This window comes from Haliaeetus leucocephalus, unplaced genomic scaffold (genome assembly GCF_000737465.1).
Source record: "Haliaeetus leucocephalus isolate CR32 unplaced genomic scaffold, Haliaeetus_leucocephalus-4.0 Scaffold848, whole genome shotgun sequence".
In the NCBI taxonomy this organism is placed as follows: domain Eukaryota; kingdom Metazoa; phylum Chordata; class Aves; order Accipitriformes; family Accipitridae; genus Haliaeetus; species Haliaeetus leucocephalus.
In genome coordinates, this window is record NW_010973284.1 from 9,907,499 (window position 1) to 9,927,587 (window position 20,089).

The following is a 20,089-nucleotide window of genomic DNA, read 5'->3' on the forward strand; positions in this document are numbered from 1 at the left end:
CACTTCATTTCATTCAGGCACCTATATTTTGTTTTCAGGATAGGCTGCTCACCAAATCAGCTCTTTGGATGCTCTCCTCCCTCAGCTGTGTGGCAGGGGTGACTGCTGCCCACCTAATGGTGTGGCTGAACTGGACAAGGGCAACAGAAATGATCAAAGGCATGAAAAAGTAAGGGGAACAAAATGTGTAAGGACTTTTCTGTTTGGAGTAGAGACGAGTGAGAGGCATTTTGATACCAGTCTAGTCAATCTGGAGCACGCTGAAGGAGAAGCACAAATAGACAAACTAAGGAAAAAAAATCTACCAATGCCTATTAAAGACATAAATAACACTTCTTTTTCAAAAAGGTGGCCTTAGTCGGCACAGACAGCCCATGCAGAGAGCTGGCTAGCTGGCAGCGGAACTGAGACTGGCCCTGCAGGTATGACTGAACATTTTCTTGCACCCTGCTTGCACCCTGTGAACACTCGTTCAGCACCGGGCACAGGCGGGTGCTAGAGTGAATCCTCCCTTCACAGCAGAGGCAGAGAGAGCTCAGTGCAGTCGTTCGTGCTCGATCTACACTGCAAATCACTGCCAAAAGGCTGCAGGGCTGCCCAAGCTGTGGGGTGCAGTGTGCTTTGCACAGCAAGTCTGCGTCCTGCCACAGCGGTGGAAAAGGTTACTTCCTGGGGGAGACAAGGCTGCCAAGAGCCCCCAGAATGGAGGAGGAGCATCAAGGTGTTGCCATTAGGGTTAATTGCTTTGATGTGCAACGAGGATGTGTAGAAACGGTCTAATCATCATCAGCCTCTTAAGAGGGCAAACAGGTGAGAAAGTCAGAAGTAATACAGCACCTGAGTGCAAAGAGGCTCTAATTAAATACTCCTGCAAATTAGTGACTCATTTAGAAGTAAAATGATTTAATTTAAACTCTGGTGATGAATTAATGTACACCTGTTCCCCCCTTTAAGGCAAACAAATGAGTAAATAAACGGGAGGATGATGGGCTGCTTGGAGAGCAGTTGAAGTCCTTACATGGAGTGGTGGTTGGCAAAGTCTTATCCCATATCTGTACGATGCTCCGCAGTCCCTGACTATGGCAGCACTGCCTTGTCTCCCCACCTTGCTCCACACCTGCCTGGGCACTGGGAGTTTGCTCTTGTTCCGTTCTGGGGCTCATGGGAATGACTTCTTCATCCCAAAACTTGATCAGAGTAACAGTTTCAACTCATTCTTCCTAGAAAGCAGAAGGGCTGGGAAATTGGAAGGAAATGAGCCAGGAACAAACTTAAAAGCACCATGACTTTTACTTTTGCTTTGCTTTAAAGTGACAGGGGAGATGCTGTAAGACAGCAAGTGCAAATTAAGAAAAAGCCCAATTAGTAAAACTCCTCCTTCCCAGCATGGAAGTGCAAGGAGCAATCTCTCCAAAGCAGCTCAGGGATCCCCGCTGCTACTGCCATCAACATAAAGACAGAGCCAGACCATTGAAACGGGATTGGAAAAAGGCTCTTTCCTTGACAGACTCGAGAGCACTTTACAAATGCCTTGAAAACATCCCTGTGTGCCAGTCTGTCTCAGATACGGTCCACCTTGGGTTTGCTGCTCCCCTTCCTCAGTGCAGCTCCCAAATCGCTCTGCAAGCGGAGTCCCTGCAGATGCCCCTACTGCTGGCAGGCATGGGCAGCCCAGGCAGGCAGACCTCTGGGGCAACATGGCAGCTTGGCTGGCCCTGGCTGTAGCAGCCAAGGAGCTGGGCAGCCACGGCCCCGTCCTGCTCAGCAGCCCAGGCGGCTACACAAGGGCATGGGGAGGGGAAGGTGCTCGGGCTGTGAGTGCTTCCCAGCCTCCTGTGAAATCAACCACATTAGCACAGGCATTGACCACTGTCAATCTGCGCTGCGTCTCAAATGAGGACCTAATGCGCTCCTGAATCAATCGCTGGCAGTGCTTCAGCCTTATTATTCTTATTACCGGAACGTGAGTGCTGCGTGCCTGCCAGGCAGCTTCCCGATTAGCGCATTAAACCTGCAACACACGGCTCCCCAGGTGCTATCTGGAGCCCGGGTCCAGCACCTCCTGGGCTCACCGGCCCCAGGGACACGAGCACCTCTCCCGCAGCCTAAGCTGCCTTGCCAGGACTGCAGGCATGGGAGATGCAATGTCCCCGGTGGCTTTAAGGGAAATGCAAATGAGCACAGGGTTTGTCCAGCCGTGTTTCTCTCCACAGAAAACTGTGGAGAAAGTGCTGCAACCTCCCCACCTCACTGGGAAGCAGGAGCACAGTCAATTTTCATGCACAACCTAAAGATTATCAAGGAGTAATGTGCCAAGCAGCGGCATGCTGCCTGGCTCTCATCACCTCCAGCCTGCTCTGCTCCCAGGGGCTGTCCACTGGAGGGACATGCCAAAGGGACTGGGCACAAGGGGCAATGGCCACAAGTTCCAGTTTGGATGTAAGGACAAGATTTTCCCTGGGAAGGTGGTGCAGGACCTAGCCCAGAAATGACAGCAGACACAAGGGAGCAGGAACCTGCCCTGGTTGGAGCCAGTCCGTCCTGTGTTTGTTAATAGCAACAAAGGGGACAGCAGCACTCGGCTTGCTGGATCCCACAGTAAAAGTGCGAGTTGCGGTGCATGTGTGCACGCTTGTTTGTACCAGTGTGGGAATCCCCCACCCGAGAGCAGGATCCTGCCCCACATCTACAAGGCTGCAGCGTGGGAAGGTGGCCCACAGGAGGAGCTCCAACACAGCTGCAGCACCCACCACAGCCTGCAGATAAATAATTAAGGGGCTCAGCCTCCCTTCTACTTATTTAATTCCACTAATCCCACGCTGTAAATTCACTGTGGCTCTTACTGTACACTAAAAATGAAATATTCTCCTGATGTGGCCGGGCCAGGAGCTGCTGCCAGACCCTTGCACTCTGCACCCCCAGCTCTACTGCATGCTTGGGAAGATTGTGGTGGGGCTCTGCCATGCCCCACGCCAGAGCAGCCGGCAGCAGAGTTAACTAACTGTGCCTGCAGCCGGCTCAACTCCCAGGACCTGCAGTTCAACCTCTCCTGTCACACCAGGTGTACCAACAGGTCTAGTTGGGATTGCTCCCTGCCCGCTGGGGGCGAGGGCTAACCTGCAGCTCGAGAGCCCGTTCTCACTGCAGCCAGTGCACGGCTCGCTCTGTGCTGGCTTTGCCGCATGGGCTGCTTGGCCACGCGTGCTGGCAAACTGGTGTGAGCAATGTTATTTGTTCTCTGACCTGTGGGAAGTGAGGCCAGACGGCTCTGAGAAATCTCTGCCACCCTCCCTGCTCCCTTCCCAGGGGCGCAGGGAAGGGCTGACAGGTCTTGTTTTGTGTCACCTATGTCTAGGTTAACCTGCTATCGGTTGTACAACCAAAGCAAGCTCTGGGCAGCTGCCCTCAGTGGTTAAAAGTGCTGTTAAATATTTGCTTTCTGCCTGAGGTGCCACCGCTCCTGGAACGTGAGCCATTTACAACCAGCCCTGCACCACACGGAGATGTTAGGCTGCTCAGCTGCTCTGCAAAAACACTTAAAATGCAACTATTTCAAAGCACAATCAAACAGCAAATGGGCCTTGGGGGTTCACCTGTGATGCCTTCGTCCCTCGGCTCTCCCTGCTCAGCTGTGCTATACCCAGTCCCGTAGCACTATCATGCCACAGGGAAACAGGGTCAGGGCCTCCATCTTTCGGCGTGCTGGGTCACCACTCAGCTCTGCGTAGGTCTCGGGCTCACACAGTCCCAGGGTGAGCGCCGGGACTCTTATCATCACTCACGGACTGCAATTGCACAGAATTTGCCGAGGTGCGGTTCCCTGCCTCTCGGGCTCCCGCAGGGGCTGCACAGCCTGCTCCCTTCCCACCTCCACCATTTCCGCATCCACTCCGTGGATTTCCTTACTCAGCAGCGCATGCCGTGCTCATCCTGCCCTCCAGCCCTCCCATCGCAGGCGCCAAAGGGAGCTGTTGCCCTACCAAACCCACGCACACAGGGACCAGGATGAGAGCAGACCCATTGCTGCAGTAATCCTGCACAGGCAGCTGCTGTTCTCTGCAAACTCAGTCCAGGATTTTTCTCACTGGCATTTCAAATGGGAAATGACTGTACCGATCCCCACATGTCAACAAGGGGCAACCCCTTCTGCTTTGGGGTCCATCCTAGTGTCAAACACCATATGAGCCTGTCATGTTCAGTAATTTCTAGCTGATGAGGAGTCAAACACAGCAGAATCCAGGGGAAAAAAATTACATGCAACAATCAGCTACTTAATAGCTGCTTCAACATGAAAAGTACAACTGATTGGTGCTCTCAACCAGCCATGATATTCTAAAGAAAGAGAAATGAGAAGAGAGGCTCATGAAAACAGCTAAGAGAATTTACTTAATGCTCATTTTTTCCAAAACGGTTCCCACAGCTCAGTATTACGCTGCAGGCTCCAACTAGCACAGGCCTAGTGTGAGGATGGGATTGCACAGACACTGGATCCTGCTGAATCCCCACCGCGCAGCAGAGGCACAGTCTGCCTGTAGCGCAGTGGACAGCCCTGCTTAACATTTCAGCTGGACTTGTAAGAAAAGCCCAAGGCAGACAGATATGACTGCATACCTTGGCACCACTGGCAGGACACACACGAACACAGAGGTAACTGCGGGGGAAGCACATTATTCCTCTAAACATTTCCCAAGTTGCAATGTAATGCTGTAGCTGGAGAAAGCTCAGCTCCTCTCTGGTCTAGACAGCAGTATGCAGAGGGATGGCAAAGCCCTCCACTTGGCATCCTGAAGGAAAAAGGAGCTCTGCGCCTTCCTCAGATACAGGCAGCACACCCTTTGAACTAGCTGGAATTTGTCCCTTACCTTCTCAACATAGAGATCTGCTTTGCCTTTCCTGGCATATATAATCCTACCTTATGGGCAAATGTTCTGATCTCATCTCATAAATCAGTTTAGGTATGCTGCAGGAAGGGGAGGCCACAGGCACAGGCAGATAACAATTCAAACAGAAGCGATAACACATGCAAAGGACACTTCCAAAATTTATTCCCTCTTTAATACTAGTGGGGGGTTTATTTACAAGTCCCCTGCAGCTCAAGAGGGTCCTGCATGTAAGCACAGGAAAACATAATCCTGCCATTGCTGCTCTTGTGGCTGCAGAGGAACTTTCCCTGACTTTACATGTTTTCAACCTAATCATCCAGCCCAGAGAGGGGTGAGAAAGGCAAAGCAGCCCTCGCGCAGGTCAGCCCCTTGCCCTCCACGTGTGCACCCCCTCGGCAAGTTGTCCTCAGGGGAGGACAGGGAGGGAGTTGGGCTGGGAGAGGTGCAGTACAGGATTGGGGGGTGTGTGTGTATGTGTCACCAAAAGCCCAGTGCATGCCTCTGTGTGTGAGCAAAGGCAGCATCGGTGGTGGGTGCAGACAGTACCTGTCTGGGGCTCCACCAGAGATATGGAGAAGGGTGGGAGTGTGATTCAGCAGTGCAGGGGAGTTTGCAGCTCAGGATTGCAAGGCACAGGCAGAGAGAGCTCCATGCAGGGAGGGGAGCTGGGATTGCTCCAGGGCAGTGGGACATTAGCAGAGTTTCTGGTGGCAGAGATGCTGAACGGCACAGGCTAACACCAGCACAGTCCAGCAGCACGCAGGGGGAGATTAGATGAGGAACGCAGGAATGAAAACTCAAATGTGTGTTTGTCAGCAGCAGAGGATGGTGCAGAAAACAAAGCTCTGAATACAGACGGAAGTGAAGGGGCACAGGATGCTATGGACTGAAATACCTCAGCCAGCCTGCACGGAGGGCAGCCCTCACGGAGCAGAAGAACAAAGTAAACAGAGACAGCCCAGGTGGGTAGACACGAGCTCCCATTCACTCCTAAGACCATAACCACGGAGGGAGCATGGCAGGCTGCTGCGCGTTCAGCTTGCAAGGCCTTTACCCTGTACAAACCATGCTTCAACTGCTCAAGGCGAGTTCCCACTGCTCTGGGGCTGGCAGGGAGAGCTGGCAGGCTCCCAGGCCTGGCTCGGAGCCCACGCAGGCGATGCCGGTGCGGGGGAGGCACAGCTCAGCTTTCAAGCCCTCTCTGCTGGGGGTCCTGGCCAGCATCACTTTGCCCCCACCGCCCAGCACACTCTCACGCTCACCTCATACTCCTGGGAGAACTTCAGCCCATCGTTGGCCTTCAGCCTATCGATGTTGTCGGCGAGGTCCGTCACAGGGATGGGGGGGTGGTCACGCATGCCTGCAAGCAAGACAAGGAGGTAGGAGGGAGAGGAAAACGGTTACGGCTCTGCATGGCCAAGGAAGGCTCAACAACAGCATGTGCACAGCAAACCCGAAAGGTGGGTGCAAGGCGGACACGTGTGACTATGTGAAGCGCTGGGCAGGATGGATGGGAAGTCGGCGAGATCACACGGCATGCTGCACGCACTCTCAGAGCACACGGTTCGGTGAAACAAAACAGAAAGGTGATGTGCAGAATGTGCATGACCAGGTGAGCATGCTCGGACAGTACAGCCACCGGGCACACAGAGCAGGCCACGCAGCGGGCCGGGGCTCGGGGAAGCCCCCGGCAGGAACGGGCCGAGGATACGCTGTCAATGCACTTCGCGGGCTCCTGCATAGGCTGAAGTTGAACACACTGATTCTCTGGCGCTCTCACCGCCAAGGGCTGAGGCTGATCCTCTTGCTTACCCCTAACAATGGCATTAGCCAAAACGAAACTTGCCCAGACGTGCACCAGGGGAAACCTCCGTGGTGTATGTGCACAGCTTTTTGGGGTAGGCAGATGCTGCCCCAGCCCCTGGGGAGCTAAAGAAAGATGGGAAAGGCCTCACAGAGGACCGGCTGCTCCCCTGGTCGGAGACTGCGCAACTTGCCAAGAGCTGAGGAGCAGCTCTGCCCACAGCTGCGTAACTCAGTGCTTTTCAATGGTGCTCCAGAGGCAGGGCCAGCTCCGGGGCCCAAAATCCAGCTCCACTGGGTGGCTCGTGCAAGGCACCATGTTCAGTGATGTGCCCTACAGCAGTTTCCAGGAGGCTGCTGCAAGCTGGGATGCAGCTCAAGCCATGGCAGGTCTTGCCCTGTCTAAAGCAGGGATGCACAGTATGGATCGTCCTGGGCACAGCCCAAGCCCTGCTCAGGGGAGAGGCCCGCAGGAGGGGATCCCACAGGTCCCACCCAGGGGACAGGTACTGAGGGGGTATGCATGTGGGATTGGGAGGAGCCCTACTGGGGCCCTGGGATTCAAGGCTCAACCATTGCAACCTCTTTCTCTGAAGCTGAGATGGCAAATTGGCAGGAACGTGGCTGTGAAACATCTCATCCAAAGCCTGGCTCATCCAAATCCCAAGGTTCGTGGCTCCATCAGCTGCTCTGTGGGTTTCCCAGAAACCCCACGTGGGTAATAATGATTATTAATAGGCTGAAGCTGTTGATTCACACCCAGGGAGACAGACTGGAGCATGGCCAGGAGCTTCTCAATCGCTCAGGAGCCTGAACACTGCCACTGATGGCAGTGATGGGCCGCTGAGGTGATGGAGCAGTCCCCAGGCTGAGTACGTGCATTTTACACAGCGGTGACAAGCCACTAGGTGATAACATGGAAGTGTTACACCGCAGCCGCTGCACAGCAGGGCTCCTCACACCTCTGCCAAAAGCATCTGACATCGCTGCGTATAGGCAAGACCCAATCCAGCACACACTTGTCCTTCTATCACTTGACAGCGCAGAGATATCCACAGATGGCCTGAGAGCACATGGACAGACAGAGAAGGAAAGATCCCTCTTCTGCCTTGTGCTGAGGTCCTCCTGCAAATGGTCCTCTGTTTGCCACTTCACCCATCAGGATCCCCAAGGTGGTTGAGCAGGCCCACAAAGATGATGCTTTGATTTCTGCACAATTTGCTTATTGGTGCCAGAGCCAGACCTCCAGAGGCTGTGGCTCAGGAGCAGCCTTTGCAGTGCAGAGCTGTTACTGCTGAGCAATTGAATGAGGAGAACAGTGTGGCACCAAGGCAGAAGTGTGGGGCTTGAAGAAGAGGCTGGAACATCGCCATGGTGTGTGCTTATCCCAGCATGGTTATGTATGAAGCACGGCAGAGCCATGGACCACAGCAGAGCTGCAGACACTCATCTCCACTGAGAAATACAAGGGGTCTCTCCAAACTTCAGTTTTGCTGGCCAAAGGAGTGTTGCAGCAACAAAGCAGCTGCAAGAGCAGATGGAGAGAAAGAGGTGGTTGGTATCCCATTATGGTGAACCTAGAACAACTGCCACTAACCGTGTAGGGCAAGACAGAGGAGATTTGTACACACTACCAGGACTTCTACATGCTCTTCCAATGACTCTGGCAAGAGGACAGTGAGCTCTCCGCCAGGCTAGAAGAGCTTAGAGGTTTCACAATGCCTGCACGGCCGCAGACTGTAAAGCCCTTGGCTCTGCTCCTGGGCAAAGCATCTGTCCTATGTACTTCTCCCGTTCCTGTGCGCACACGCAGATGCCTTGTACATCAAGCAGCAGGGAGGACATGCTTTTATGGTTGAGAGTGAACTTGAAGCTCACAAGACAAGAGATAAAGGGGCAGTTACACCCGTAGTCCTGGTACTACTCCATCCAACCTGCTAGAGCAGTAAAGTCCCTCTGCTCTGTGCCTGGGACTCTGGTGCCAACACTGCCAAACAGACCAACTGCACGGCAGCTCAGAGAAGAGATCAGCATCCCTCGGCACCTGTTCTGCCTAACTCTATGGCACACGCAACCCAGCCTAGGGAAGCCGGTTTGCCTGAGGTAGGAGGAGAGTGTGTTCAACCACCGGGCTGCAAAGCACCCTTCAATTTGTCCATTAGGGTTTTTTAGCTGGCCACCCCCTCCCGCTGCGAAGGAGCTGGAGGCCTGGGAGCAGGCGAAGGGCTGCTGCAGGAACGTCCTGGCAGCCCAGCACCTGGGGCCTTCCCTTCTGCACTGTGCTGCGGTGAGCTGCTGTAGTGCCGTGCAGATGGTACCCGAGCTTGGCCCCACACATCATGTCAGAAAGTGAAATCACTGCCGTTCTACAGTCTGCTGTGAGTGAGGGTGACCTTCATGACATTGAAACAAAAATTACAGAGACAAGAAAGAAAGGGAAAGAAAAAGCAAAAGGTGTCAAAAGATAAATACAGGAGTTAAAACTAACTTGAGATATTCGGGCAACTGGGGACACTGGCACCTGCAAAGAAAAGAAACGGGGCAAGAACAGAAATCCCATTAGCCTTTAGTCATCATCGCAGAGGTTCAGAAATGGAAAGACAAAGAGATGAAGATGCAAAGGAAAGCACCATCTGCCACAGGACCGGGAGCCTCCCTCCTGCACAGGACCAGCTACCTGGCCCCAGGGGCTGCTCTGCAGCTGGCCTCTTACACACCGGGCTTTTGGCTCTGGCCAGCACCATCCCCTGACGCTGACAAACGTGTGGAGCTGGAGGTACTCGCAGGGGAGTGAGCGCACAGATATTCATCTGACGCCAAGAGCTACACTTCTCACTGCACACCACTGTCCACGGCCCCGTGCCCAAGGGAAGCCAGCAAGGGCAGGTGGATGGCAGGTACAGGGGACATCTGTGCTGCTCGGTGGCCAGGAGGACCACACTCAGCCCCAGCAACCTCTGCTCAGTGCCCCTGAGCCTCCAGCCCGCTCGCAGCTCATCAGCAGCACAAATCAGCCTCATTTCATGGCGTATTGGGACACTGCCTGGTCCCATATCCTCTCAGTGACTTGGCACAGTGGTATGTTAGTACAGAGAGGCTGACAGTGGGAGAAATAACCCTCGTCTGAAGTAAAAACCACAAAAATGAGGAAGCTTAATATTTAATAACAGTAGCCCAATTAATTATGCATTAAACAAGTTTTCCCTGCTCAGCACACTCCAGCAGGGAGACCAGCTACTGAAACGTGCAGGGCCAGCGGCCAACACCTCTTGTCAATGCATGCACGCAGCACTGCCTTGACCTCGGGCAGGTGACAGGGGCAACAGCATGGGCCCACTGGGCTCGGTGGTTTTCATGCCTCCTCATTAATGAGGACAAGCTCATCAGGAGCTGGAACAGTCAATTCTAGCTGCACAACACCCGCTTCCGCCCCGCAGAGCCTCACAAGTGATGCTGTGGGGAGGAGGTGCTGTCACTTAGTGGGGGAGCGTTGGCTAGCAGCATCCCAGAGCGCTGCTGCTGTCTCTAATGAACTGGGCACTTTGGGTTGTTTTTCTCTCTCCAGAGAGCTCTGCAAGCTTCCTGAATGAGCCAGTGTCTTTGATTTATCCTTAGGCACGGGTAGGAAAAGAAATTTCCCGGATCCCTCTTCTCTGATGGCAGCTCTTGACCCTTCCTACAGCTCTAGCAAGGGATGCCCTCGTTGCAAACACTCCCATCTGTTGTTGGAGATGGGAGCAGTGCAAGCGTGACCTGTCACACTCCTCCATCCAGTGTGAACCACAAGCATACAGCAGTCGGCTCTTGCATCCCTGGGCAGTGGAGACATGTCACAGAGGCCTGTCCCCATGCACAGGTGTCCTGGAGCAGCCCTGTTTAACACCTTGCTCCTCCTCAAGAAGCTGCATGCTGTTGCTGACTGTGTGTGACCCCCTCACGTAGTGCTGCTCCCAGTGATCTGCCTGTTGAGATGTTCTTCCTCCAGCGCAGGTGCCTCCCTTGCTCCCCACAGCATTTTCCTCCCACGCTGCAATGCCACACTGGTCTGTGTTGTGGCCAATTAACGGGCCAGGTCTGCTGGCAACTGCCAGGCTGTTGCTGCATCCTACCTGTGAGATCTGTCATAGGTCCTGCCTGGGAGATGCACTAACTATGGATCCATGACAGCTGCTCTGGCACGGAGGGAGATGTGCTGGTGAAGCCCACCCCAGGTCCGAGCCAGACTGCTGTGAGCCGCGACGGGAAAGGCTTCTCTTACCCTCCCTCCCAGGCACAGCAGGTTTACATCAGGAAATGTCCCTTCAAAACTCTCCTGTTAGATGAAAGCTCTTAGATGAATGAGCAGCAGGAGAAAAAGGGAAGTAGGTTACAGACCAGGAAGAGCTGCAAGTTAGAAGAGAGCTGTATGTACCTCATTTATTGCTGAACTGCTCCCTCCATCGCAAAAGACCAAGTGCTCCCCTCACTTCACCTAGGACTTGGGCTCTCTGAAAGGCTCTGAACAAGTTGGGGCGAGCCTGTCTCTGATTGTTACAATGACGGGTACTGTGCTTTCAATGCCATCAGAGACGTAGAGACACAAAGCAGCAGCACGAGACCTTTCTGCAGTGCGAAGTACAGTTGCTTCCGCGGGCTGGCAAACTAGCTACACCCTGAGGCACCACAGGCCAGTGCAGGCATGACGAGATGCTCTGCAGTGAACAGTTGCATGCAGAAAGCAATGGCTGCTACTGAACTATCATCCTCTGCGCTGAGACCACTGTGACCAGCAGCGCCCTTCACTGGGCCACAGCACTGACTGGGGAGCAATGTAGGCTGGTTCTCTTCACCCTTAGCTGAGCAGAACAGGAAAGTCAGCGCACCAAAGATCCCGGGACAAAGCTGCTGGCACACCCTCAGCAGTAAGTACAAGGGCTGTCTGTCCTGATCCTCCCCGATGCAGGCCCTGTGGCCAGCACTGCACCAGTGGTGCTCAGTGCTGAATCCCAGCCTGGAGCAATGCAGGTGTGGGCACTTGCAAGCTCTCCCAGCTCTGTGTGGAGGCTCCTCCCGGCTCAGGACAACTGCAGTGAGCTTCACGTAATGTTCGACACACACCACACAATAGGCTGTCCCCGTCCAGGTTCCCCAGCCTTGCGTGCCTGCAGTGACAGGATCAGGGAGAAGGATTTGCAAACCAGAGCGTGGACACCTGGATATCTTCGGTCTAAGCCCCCTATCTGCCATTGTGACTGAGAAGGTGCAGAGCTGCTGCGGGCCGGAGGACTGCAACTCCTCCTCTGGCATCGGTACCTGGCAAGGGGGAACTGGCGGAGGTGGGGCGTAAGGGGGGTTAGCTGCTCCTTACCTGGAGTCTGGTAGTTGAGCCGCCTCATCTCAACTGGGTCAGAGGAGTGAGCCAAGAGCGAGTCCTTCAGGCCGATGGAGTGCTCATCCTTGGAAGAGGGGGAGTGTGCCCTTTTCCTATGGACAGGGAGGACAGAGACAAGCGGGTGAGCTCTGGCAGACACTGGCATGAACCACCGTGGGAAGGAGTCTGGGTCCCTGTGTCCCAGATACCCAGCTCCATCCCAGGTTCCCTGGGGCTCTGGACAAGTCACATCCTCTTCCGTGCCTCCAGTTTCCCATCTATGAAACAGGAAGGATCATATGTAAGCAATGGCAGAGGTTTGATTAGTGAGGCACTTTGAAATGTGATATCCTGCATATTTATTAGAGAAAAAGCAGAGAGATGCAAGATGTTGTTTCCTCTTACTCTCTCTAGGAACTACTTCCTGTAGTGGAAGGATATAATAAAATTTTTTTTCAAGTATTAGAAATATTTAAATATAGAATGCTGTAATATAATAGTGTAAAGGCTCTTCAGGGTGTGTTTTATTGGACCATTAATACATGTCTTGAATGGTTGAAGGCACCCAAGGCGTGTATTAATGGAACAATAAAATACACTGTTGTCTCTTCATGCTATATTTATGCCTAGAGCAATGCCACCACCTCAGGCTCTTGCTGGAATTCACAGGCAAAGCAGGGACAGATCCAATCAAAAAGTGGACAAGTGAATATTAAGGAAAATCTAATATTGCAAGAAGGGTTTCCAACAATTCTTTAAGTCCCACTTCTTGCTCTATTTTACAAATACAGTGGATATACCCATGCAGTACAGAGGGATGTTGGGCAGGAGCAGGACAGCAGTACTCTCTTCTGAGTCCGCACTGACCCTGACGCTTTGCCAATATGCTGAGTGTGCAGCAATACACAGAGACTTTGTCTTCTGGCTACAGCCCCAACATGGATTTTGCCTGGTGAACCCCTCTGCTGACCTGATGTTTTCTGGAAGAGAGGGAGCTGCATCTCTGCTAGTCTGCATGGATGCTACCACATTTACCATCCTGAAAATTGCAACAGTAAGTCTCTGTTTTCTACCCACTTGTGAGGCATTTCAAAGCACCCTGAAGGGCTGCCAGGTTCTGCACAGAGGCAGCTGCATCTCTGGATGGTGGTGACCCTGAGCCACACATGAACAGAAGTGCTCTGCACAAGCACAGGGCACTATCACTTCCATGGGGAGCTGTGCATGCTGGGCTGGCACTAGTGAGAAGCAATCATGCAAAATTTAGTGCATAAATCACAAGTGAAACCTGCATTCCCTCTGTGGCCTGGACTGCGAGCAAGCTCCATCTGCAGCCTGTAGCTGCATCAAACACTGGAGTCGTTCAATGGGGAGGACCAGCTTGTGAGTCTTACACTACTCTGAGTCATCTCAACATCTCAGAAGCCTTCTAGCTGCCTGGACAGAGACAAAAGAGCTGAAGGACTGAGAGCATTGATAGAGAGAAAGGAAAATACATGGCAAACAAATAAAGCAGTGTTTCTTCTATCAGGAGCACAGCAGGATGTGCCATGTGCTACTGTGTACCAGTCCTTGAGCCCTTGAGCAACATGGTCCAGCTTTCCTGGGGAATGGGCACAGCACATAATTAATGTTTGTCTCTCTCATTAGCCTAGTCTGGGCAACTGCTGAACAAACCTCCAGACCCCAAGCTATCCCCTGCTACTCAGCTTCAATTCATTCCCATTGTAGATTTTACACTGTGAATATGCTGCGCAGACACCTTTGGGAGAAAATGCCTCCGAAGAGAACCTGGACAGCCAAAAACTGTAGGATAACACAGCATCACTCTGAGCACGCGGGTGGTGCTGGAAGGGGATATGCTGCTGCTGCTGCATGGGCTAGGATGCGGCAGGGACATGAACGTCAGGTTCTGAGCACAGTGGTCTGATGCTGCTTCCTGGTGCTCCCCCCACACCAGACTCTGGGACAAAGCAAAGCTAAGCCAAGCTGGGCACAGGGTCTATGGGGCCCAGGTACAGAAATCCCCCCCCGGGGCCACTTTCTCTCCTTAAAGACCAGTAAACACTTTGTTTCCTACAATTGTCTGGTATTCCCTCAAAGCTTCCTCACCACAGACTGCAAGAATGCACCTTGCATTCTTGATGGAACAGCTCTCCATCTGAAGTGACTGAGAAAACAAAGAAACCCCTGTAACTGCTGGTGTTGTCAGTTTTTTGGATTTTTAATGTAATTGCAAAAACAATCTGGGAAGTCTTTATGTTGGAACTGTCTCCCTAAGAGCTGTGAGAGGCTGACAATTGCTAGGAGGCTGATACCTTTGAGGAAACAAAGTCCTTGTAAACCCCTAGGGCTGGCATGCTCCATGCTCCCAGAAACAAAGATGCCCCTTAGAAGCTTCAGGCTTGATTTTTAAAAATGGAAATAGACTTGAAATTTTAGCAAAACAAGAAAATAAAATGGATTCATACCTTTCTTGCTTACTAGATCCAGGGAAGAGCAGAAACAGAAGAAAGGAGATGATCACTGACACAGAAAGGCACTGACTGCACATGCACAGCAGAGCTCCATTTAATCAGACAACAAAGCCAGCTCCCTTCCCCGAGCTACAGATACATATGTAAATAGAGAGTCCAGGAGGAGCAGAACCTTGGAGCTGAGCTGATAAAGAATGACCTACTGTAATTGAACAGGATACCTGAACACATGCAAATGCAACCTGCTCCTCAGGAGGACTAACAATCATCTCGCACTACAGTTACAGCTCTAGCAGGTCTGCTCTGCTACACAAAAGCAGGTGGTTGCTTCAGCAGGGAGCACTGAGCGTAGATGGTCCTGATCTGGTAGCCAGGACTGAGAGGCCTCAAGAAGAGAGCTCCTACTCTGATTTCAGCCTGTCACAACCATGCCCTGTTCTCACCACCAAGACCATGTTCCTCAGCCAAAATTCACAGTAGTGGGGGCACCTGCCAGAGATCAAGTGAAAAACCACAGTACTAGCGAAGTCCCCAAGGCTGCAAATCCAAGTTGTGAGACCAGAGAGTGGTCAGACTGGCTTTAGAGACAAAGCTGCTCTCCTCTGTCCCACTGCTCACGTGTTTCCAGAATCCACAGCAGCTCTGTGTCCTGGGACTGATATTAATTATCATCTGCATACCCAGCCCTTCTGCTCTCTTTATAAAGCAGCCTTATGCTGTGCCAGGTAGAGACCTTCCTCCTTCCCATGACCACCAAGGGCTGTCTATCAGAGCACCCCACATCTGAAGGCTACAAGGAGGGTCTTGAAGGTGCCACCACCTGTAGTGCTCGTGCTATAACTGCTATGTCCTGGACTGGATCTCACCTTTTGAAGAGGAGTATAGCAATGACAATGATGATGATTAATATCACGGCCAGGACAGGTCCCATCACCCACAGCATCTCCGGTTCATCCTGCTGCTTTGCTGAAGCCACTTCCATCACAATCTCATCCGAGTAGGGGCTGGCTGCATATCTCTTCTGAACAGCACCGGCAGAAGAGGGAGAGAAAAGCAAGCATCCATTATGCTAAAGCCACAGCTACATCCCTGAAATGTGGAGTTTTCCCCTTGCCTCTGGCTAGCATGGAACGGTCATGCTTCTCAAACCCCAGCAGCACACCACAGGATCCTCCCTCCCTCAGCATCAGCGGAGGTCATGCTGTGGAAACAGTCTTTTCCTGGTGTGAAACATTCCCAGTGCCAGCAACTTCCTGGCTGGCAGACCTGGCCTCGAGGTGCCAAACTGGAGCAGCCCAGTTAAGAGCCACTTGCCAGCCCTGGATTCTCTCGGAGCCAAATCACAAGCTTTTGAATCCCAACCAATTGCACAGTGGGGCTGGCTGATGATTCCTAAGTGGTTTATAATACCTGCTGTGCTGATATCAACACATCTCTCCAGGACAGGGCTATATTAGGAAAACCCCTGCTGGGCTAGGCGGTTTTCTTAAAGGAATGAAATGACAGGAGCATTTTCTACCTGATGTCTCAGCCCTGACAAACAAGCCTTGGAAAGGGGCTCATGCTTACAGGTTCTTTTTCAGAGACTTCTGCAATCTGGCAGCCCAGTGATTTATAAACCGAAGGGACAGCTTTCTAGCCCCACCAGCAAGACAGGATTAGCACAGACCCAAACCCTTCCTGCAGAAAAATGACACTGCGCCTGGCTTGTTCTGCTGCTGTTGCTAAGGCTTATGGAACTGTGTTGTCCCTTCACAGCTCAGCCTCGCTGGGTCAGAAGGGTTAAATGCTGCAAAAAGAAATCCTTTCCCCCCTCTTAGAGAGGGCCAGAGCTGTATCAGTTCAGTACCTGTGGCTTTTGAGCAGCACCTGCTGCCTGGCATTAGGGAGCCAGAAACGCTCTGCTCCTGCCATAGAAAGTTTCGGTCACTGAAGAAGTGCCTGGGGATCTATAAATCGCCTGCTTTAAGGTTGAAGTTTAAACACGCACTTCATGCCTGCACGTACGTGAGGAGAAGAAAGGGAAAAATCAAGTGTGCTGGTGTCACACAAATGCACATCTTGATCTTCTCTCACAGGTGCCCATGGAGTACAGAAAATGCTCTTATCTGTGACATCCTTCTGGCAGCACATGCAGCTGCAGCATCCTAGCTGCTCTCCTCAGATTTATCAGCGGTCAGAGATGCCACTGGCTGGAGGGGAAGCGGTGGGGATGGTTGCTGCTTTGTCCGTGAAACCTTTCAGCCCTACGAGACCCTGTTTCAATGACCCTGAAATAGCTGCTGGCTCCCAGTTCAGCTCTGTTCCTACAGAAAGTCTGCACAGGATCACTGCAGCCCATTGGTCTGTTCCTACGTCCCCTTGTCCAGTTCAAACAACAGGGCAGGGAGTCAGCAACAGCTCTGTCTGAGCATGGCAGAGACAAGAAGATGCTACATCGGTGGTGAGAGGATGGGGCAGAAGGCCTGGGGCTCCCCCTTGTATGGGCAAGCGGCTACTCTGTGAGGAAGGCACAAAGGCTTTGCCTTTGACTACCCAGAAAGGTCAAGCTGCATTAGGTGGGGAGGTGAAGGAGCATGCTGATCTGTGCAGCAAGGTAACATGTGTGTCCATCTCCAAAGCTTCGTGCGAGGGGCAAAGATTCATATTTTTGCAGACACGCTTTGGGGATGCCTCCTTCCAAGAGAAGACAGAAGCAGAAGAGATCAGAAGGACTGTTATCTCAGTGGCATTTTCAAAGGCAGACTGTGAGGTGCAGGTGCCCCTGCTCTCAGAGATGGTGTTTCAACCACAGTCCCCTTTGCCTTTGAAGAATGGCAATGTTACGCTTGCCTGCTGACACTAGAGACACAGCAAGTAATTTAAGAGGAGCTGAGTGGGGGAGATAGTGCACAGCCTCGGACAGAGTGCCTCACGCTTCAAATGAAAATGGATGCAATGCAGCGGGGGATGCAGAAAGGTGGTCTTTGGGAGCAGGGTGTAATAACTCTGCCGGCTGGTGGTTCACTGGAGGGCTGTGGCAGATCTGTGCTAGGGAGGAGATGATGATGATAGTCTGGGATCAACTAGTTAAGGTCATCTCTTCTTGACAGGGATTGCCAGGACAGCACATCCCAAGGCCTCTGCCTTACTTTGCTGTTAATCTGTGACTCTCCTTCCCTCACCAGTGTGCACATCTTGCCACAAGAACACGTGAGCTGGATGAGTAATGAAGAACTTGACCAGCCCTAATGAGCCATTACAAGCAAACGAGGCTGAGGAAGGAAGCCGCAGCTTGGAAGCCGACCAAAGGATTCTATGCATCTCTATTATTTCCATTACTTACACACTGGCCGCTGCTACTGCCGCCACCACCACTCCTGCCCTCCGTGATTACAGCTGGACACTGATGCACGGGTCTCGCCGTGCTGCTCCCTGCTTATTCCATCAACTACTCCCTTCCCCCTCACGTGCCCAGGCCCCGTGTGCTTGGCAGCACGCTGCCGACAAAGCCACAGCCCATTTGCCTCTAGCAGGAGAGACACAGGAGCAAGAATCCCTATGCAGCAGGCAGGCGTGCAGCTTTGCCCTGCTGACAACCCACTGTGATGGGAGGCAGGTTTGCTTCTCCAGATGTCATCTGGAAGTGAGACTCTGGCCAGAGAAGGGCCTGGGAAGGCAGGTTTGCAGGGGGGGCATCCTGTTCACTGCAGAGCCTCAGCAGCCACTGTGCAGGGTAGGATTTCAAGGGGCTGTTTTCCACAGTCACTTGCTTGAACCAAAGCAGAACGAGAACCTATCCCACCCCGACCGTGTGTCACGCTCTGCTCTGGGCACAGCCCAGCAAGCCAGAACCGAGCTTGTGTAGAACGCGTGTGTTGACACTGCCCTCCGCTCTCATCTGTTATGTCAAACATACATGCCATTTCCCTCCAACAACACCATCTATCAAGTCAACTCCCACGGCCACCTCAGCCTGTTGATACCAGCTATGCAGCCTCACTCTCCTCTCTTCAGAGAAAACTCCATCATACTGGCTTGCAGTAATTGTTCACCCTGCTTGCACTGAGCCCACCTCAGCTCTGCTAGGAAAGGCTGTGCCCCCCCAGCAGAAAGTCCTTACCGTGTCTCCATCCTCCAGTGAGGCCAGCACAAAGCAGCGATAGCTCAGGTCTTGAGACAGGGGCTTGTTGTAGAAACCTTTGTAGTTCTTCTCGTCCCCCAGGGTGAAGGTCTCGGGCAGCACATCCACTTGAGCAGCAATGTAGGGCTTGAGTCTGTCTGCTTGGCGTCGCTGGCGCCTGCTCTGACTCCCTTGGCTTATGGCCTCCAGCAGCTGGGGACAAATGAGGTGCATCACTATTGCTTCGCCCAGTGTGACACCACCTTACGCTGTTACCTTACTGGTTGTAGGACTCAGCAGGGTGGAAGGAAAGGGAGGAGAAGATACTGGGTTTGATTTGCACGTGGTGGTGCAAAGAAACCAGAGGGATGCGTTATCCATTTAGCCATTGCTAGGGCACCTGTCTGCAGACCCTCAGTGCAAGCACCTCCAGCAGGATCTCAGCTTTGGAAGAGTCCTGAGACCCGGGATGCTGACACGGTGAATGTTAGGGCTGAGACAGCCTGGCTGCGCCAGTCACCCCGAGTTAATGTATCCCAATGGGCTGCAAGGGAATCGGGCCACATTCTGTGGCCCACATATCGGTCCAGACAGCAACTCACGCTCTCTACAGACACTGGACGTGAATTACAGCTGACATTGATGCATAGAGAAAAAGTGACATTTGCCATGTCTTTCTCTTCTGTCAGTGCCTCAATATCTCATCTGCTGCTGGGTTGCAGGCAGACCTTTGTGTAAATCACAGAGAATGATAACAGATTTCATGGGATGTTCAGAGTAAAAATGGCAAATTTCATAGTCAGCCACAAATTCATGAAAAAGGATATAAACACACAAAAATTCAATTACACTGCTAAGAAAGGCTCTCAGATGTTTAAAGATGTTTTTCTAATGAATAAAAACGAATATCAGGCTTGGAACAGAAATTCTAATTTAAAATGAAGAAGGAGGCATGAAATACATTTCACACACGAATGTATCAGTGCAGCATTGTCAGGGCAGACAGGGAACATCAGTGGGGCTGGGGACAGTGATGTGCACACAAAGCCACGCTGCTAAGCTGAGCTCACTCCCTCTGAGCAGGAAAACCTGGGTAATCCCCACTCTTTCCCCTCAACAGTCTATCCGTGCCCTCTTATGAATCCTCATGTTGGAGCAATTTAGGAAAGCTACAGCTTGCATTGCAATATCACCAAAAAAAAAGAAAAAAGGAAGAAAAAAGGAAGGAAAAAAAAAGGAAAAAAAAGGGAAAAAAAAGAAAAAAGGAAGAAAAAAGGAAGGAAAAAAAAAGGAAAAAAAAGGGAAAAAAAAGAAAAAAAAGGGACGGAGAGATCTCAGTTTCACAAATATCCTTGTAACCACAGGGGGAAAAGGCTGAAAGATAGTCTTTGGACTGTGGAGTTTGCTCCCTACACACATCTCTTGTATCTTGGCTGAAATTACAGCTGAGCTCTTTGGGGCAGAAAGCACAGCT

At 52.2% G+C, this 20,089-nt stretch overlaps 1 protein-coding gene across 1 annotated transcript in view; it reads right to left on the reverse strand.

The window, feature by feature from the left end:
- The window catches only part of PTPRF (protein tyrosine phosphatase, receptor type, F), a 295,930-nt gene that overhangs the window by 20,960 nt on the left and 254,881 nt on the right, over window positions 1-20,089 (reverse strand). Inside the window, exons 22-25 of the mRNA XM_010582510.1 lie at window positions 18,616-18,828; window positions 15,380-15,534; window positions 12,034-12,149; window positions 6,146-6,243 (exon numbers count right to left, since the gene is read on the reverse strand). Coding sequence (XP_010580812.1) covers window positions 6,146-6,243; window positions 12,034-12,149; window positions 15,380-15,534; window positions 18,616-18,828 — 582 coding nt within the window. The remainder of the gene's footprint in view (window positions 1-6,145; window positions 6,244-12,033; window positions 12,150-15,379; window positions 15,535-18,615; window positions 18,829-20,089) is intronic.